Source organism: Penaeus monodon, chromosome 22 (assembly GCF_015228065.2).
Source record: "Penaeus monodon isolate SGIC_2016 chromosome 22, NSTDA_Pmon_1, whole genome shotgun sequence".
Taxonomy (NCBI): domain Eukaryota; kingdom Metazoa; phylum Arthropoda; class Malacostraca; order Decapoda; family Penaeidae; genus Penaeus; species Penaeus monodon.
Window position 1 is genome coordinate 42,648,370 of NC_051407.1, and position 1,176 is coordinate 42,649,545.

General features: G+C 32.2%; 1 protein-coding gene across 1 annotated transcript in view; it reads right to left on the reverse strand.

Moving 5' to 3' along the window:
* Positions 1–265: 265 nt before the first annotated feature.
* Positions 266–1,176, reverse strand: part of LOC119587174 (xaa-Pro dipeptidase-like) — an 8,747-nt gene continuing 7,836 nt past the window's right edge. Inside the window, exon 6 of the mRNA XM_037935941.1 lies at positions 266–968. Coding sequence (XP_037791869.1) covers positions 875–968 — 94 coding nt within the window. The 3' untranslated portion in view covers positions 266–874. The remainder of the gene's footprint in view (positions 969–1,176) is intronic.

Sequence of the window (1,176 nt, forward strand, 5' to 3'; positions counted from 1 at the left end):
AGGAACAACATGAAAATCCTGTTTATAAAGAAATGCACATCAAAGTTTTTGTATGCTACAGGGAATGCAAGGAAGTAGTAATTATAAGAAAATGAATGTTAAACAACTGTTTCATTAAAGATGGATTGCACTACTTACCATAATCATTTACATTTTCAGCAAGAAGCACCCTCAAATTTACTTCTTATGCTGTACATTTCCAAGCTTCTTCAACCAACTGTTACATGTTGGGACTACTTTGGTGAAGGGAAGATAAAATAAAAAGTGAGTCACCAAAACTTTATTTCCAACATATATATATATTCTTTTCCCTGATACATAAAAGTGAACATGTACAAAAATGATCACAACCCTTTTCCCCACAATAATCTTTCACATTATAAAACCCACAATATTGAGTTATATTGGATCAACTGTTTGCTACCAATTGCTGAGAAACAATTTTTTTTCATCTGATATATGAAAGATGATGTTAAAAAGAAAAAAAATTCATGTTAAAAAGTATAATATATGCTTGAGTATATATCCAACACATATTTGTGACGTTAACAAGTTAGTAGTGGCTAATAACTGGACATGAAATCAGTTCAAAATCAGTTCAAAATAATGTGAAAACATGTTTCATTTCCACAGTTTATGTTAATTCTCACCTATGTATTACAACTAATCAGGCAGTAACCTATTCATCTGGTACAAAAGTAAATATCATCAAGAATATATAGTTTTATACAATGAAGTATCAAATTTTGTGCTAATTATGTGAAAACACTGCTGGAAACTTTTATTTGTACTGTAACAATCTGGGTCATATTTTGTAGTACATTGGTGAAAGATTAGCTACTGTTCCCTTTGAAAGTATGGCAAGAACTTGTTTCTAGTGACCCAGCTTTTCCTGGGCATGGAGCTGAGGGATAAACATTTCTTCCTCCCTTTGACCTTCAGCCATGTGCTGCTCAATAGCTTCCACACTGAAAAAGCAAAGAGTGTGAATATTAGAAAAAATGTTTCAAAAAGGCTTTCATAATAAAAGAAAAGGTAAAAAGGTAAAAATCTCTGTATTTCAACAACATACATATTATGACACTTTTTCATAATGATTGTTAAGGGGACTGTCCCTGGCACAGGGGGTGATTTGGAGTTAGCTAGCCTATGGTGCACAAAATGAATGAGGAAACT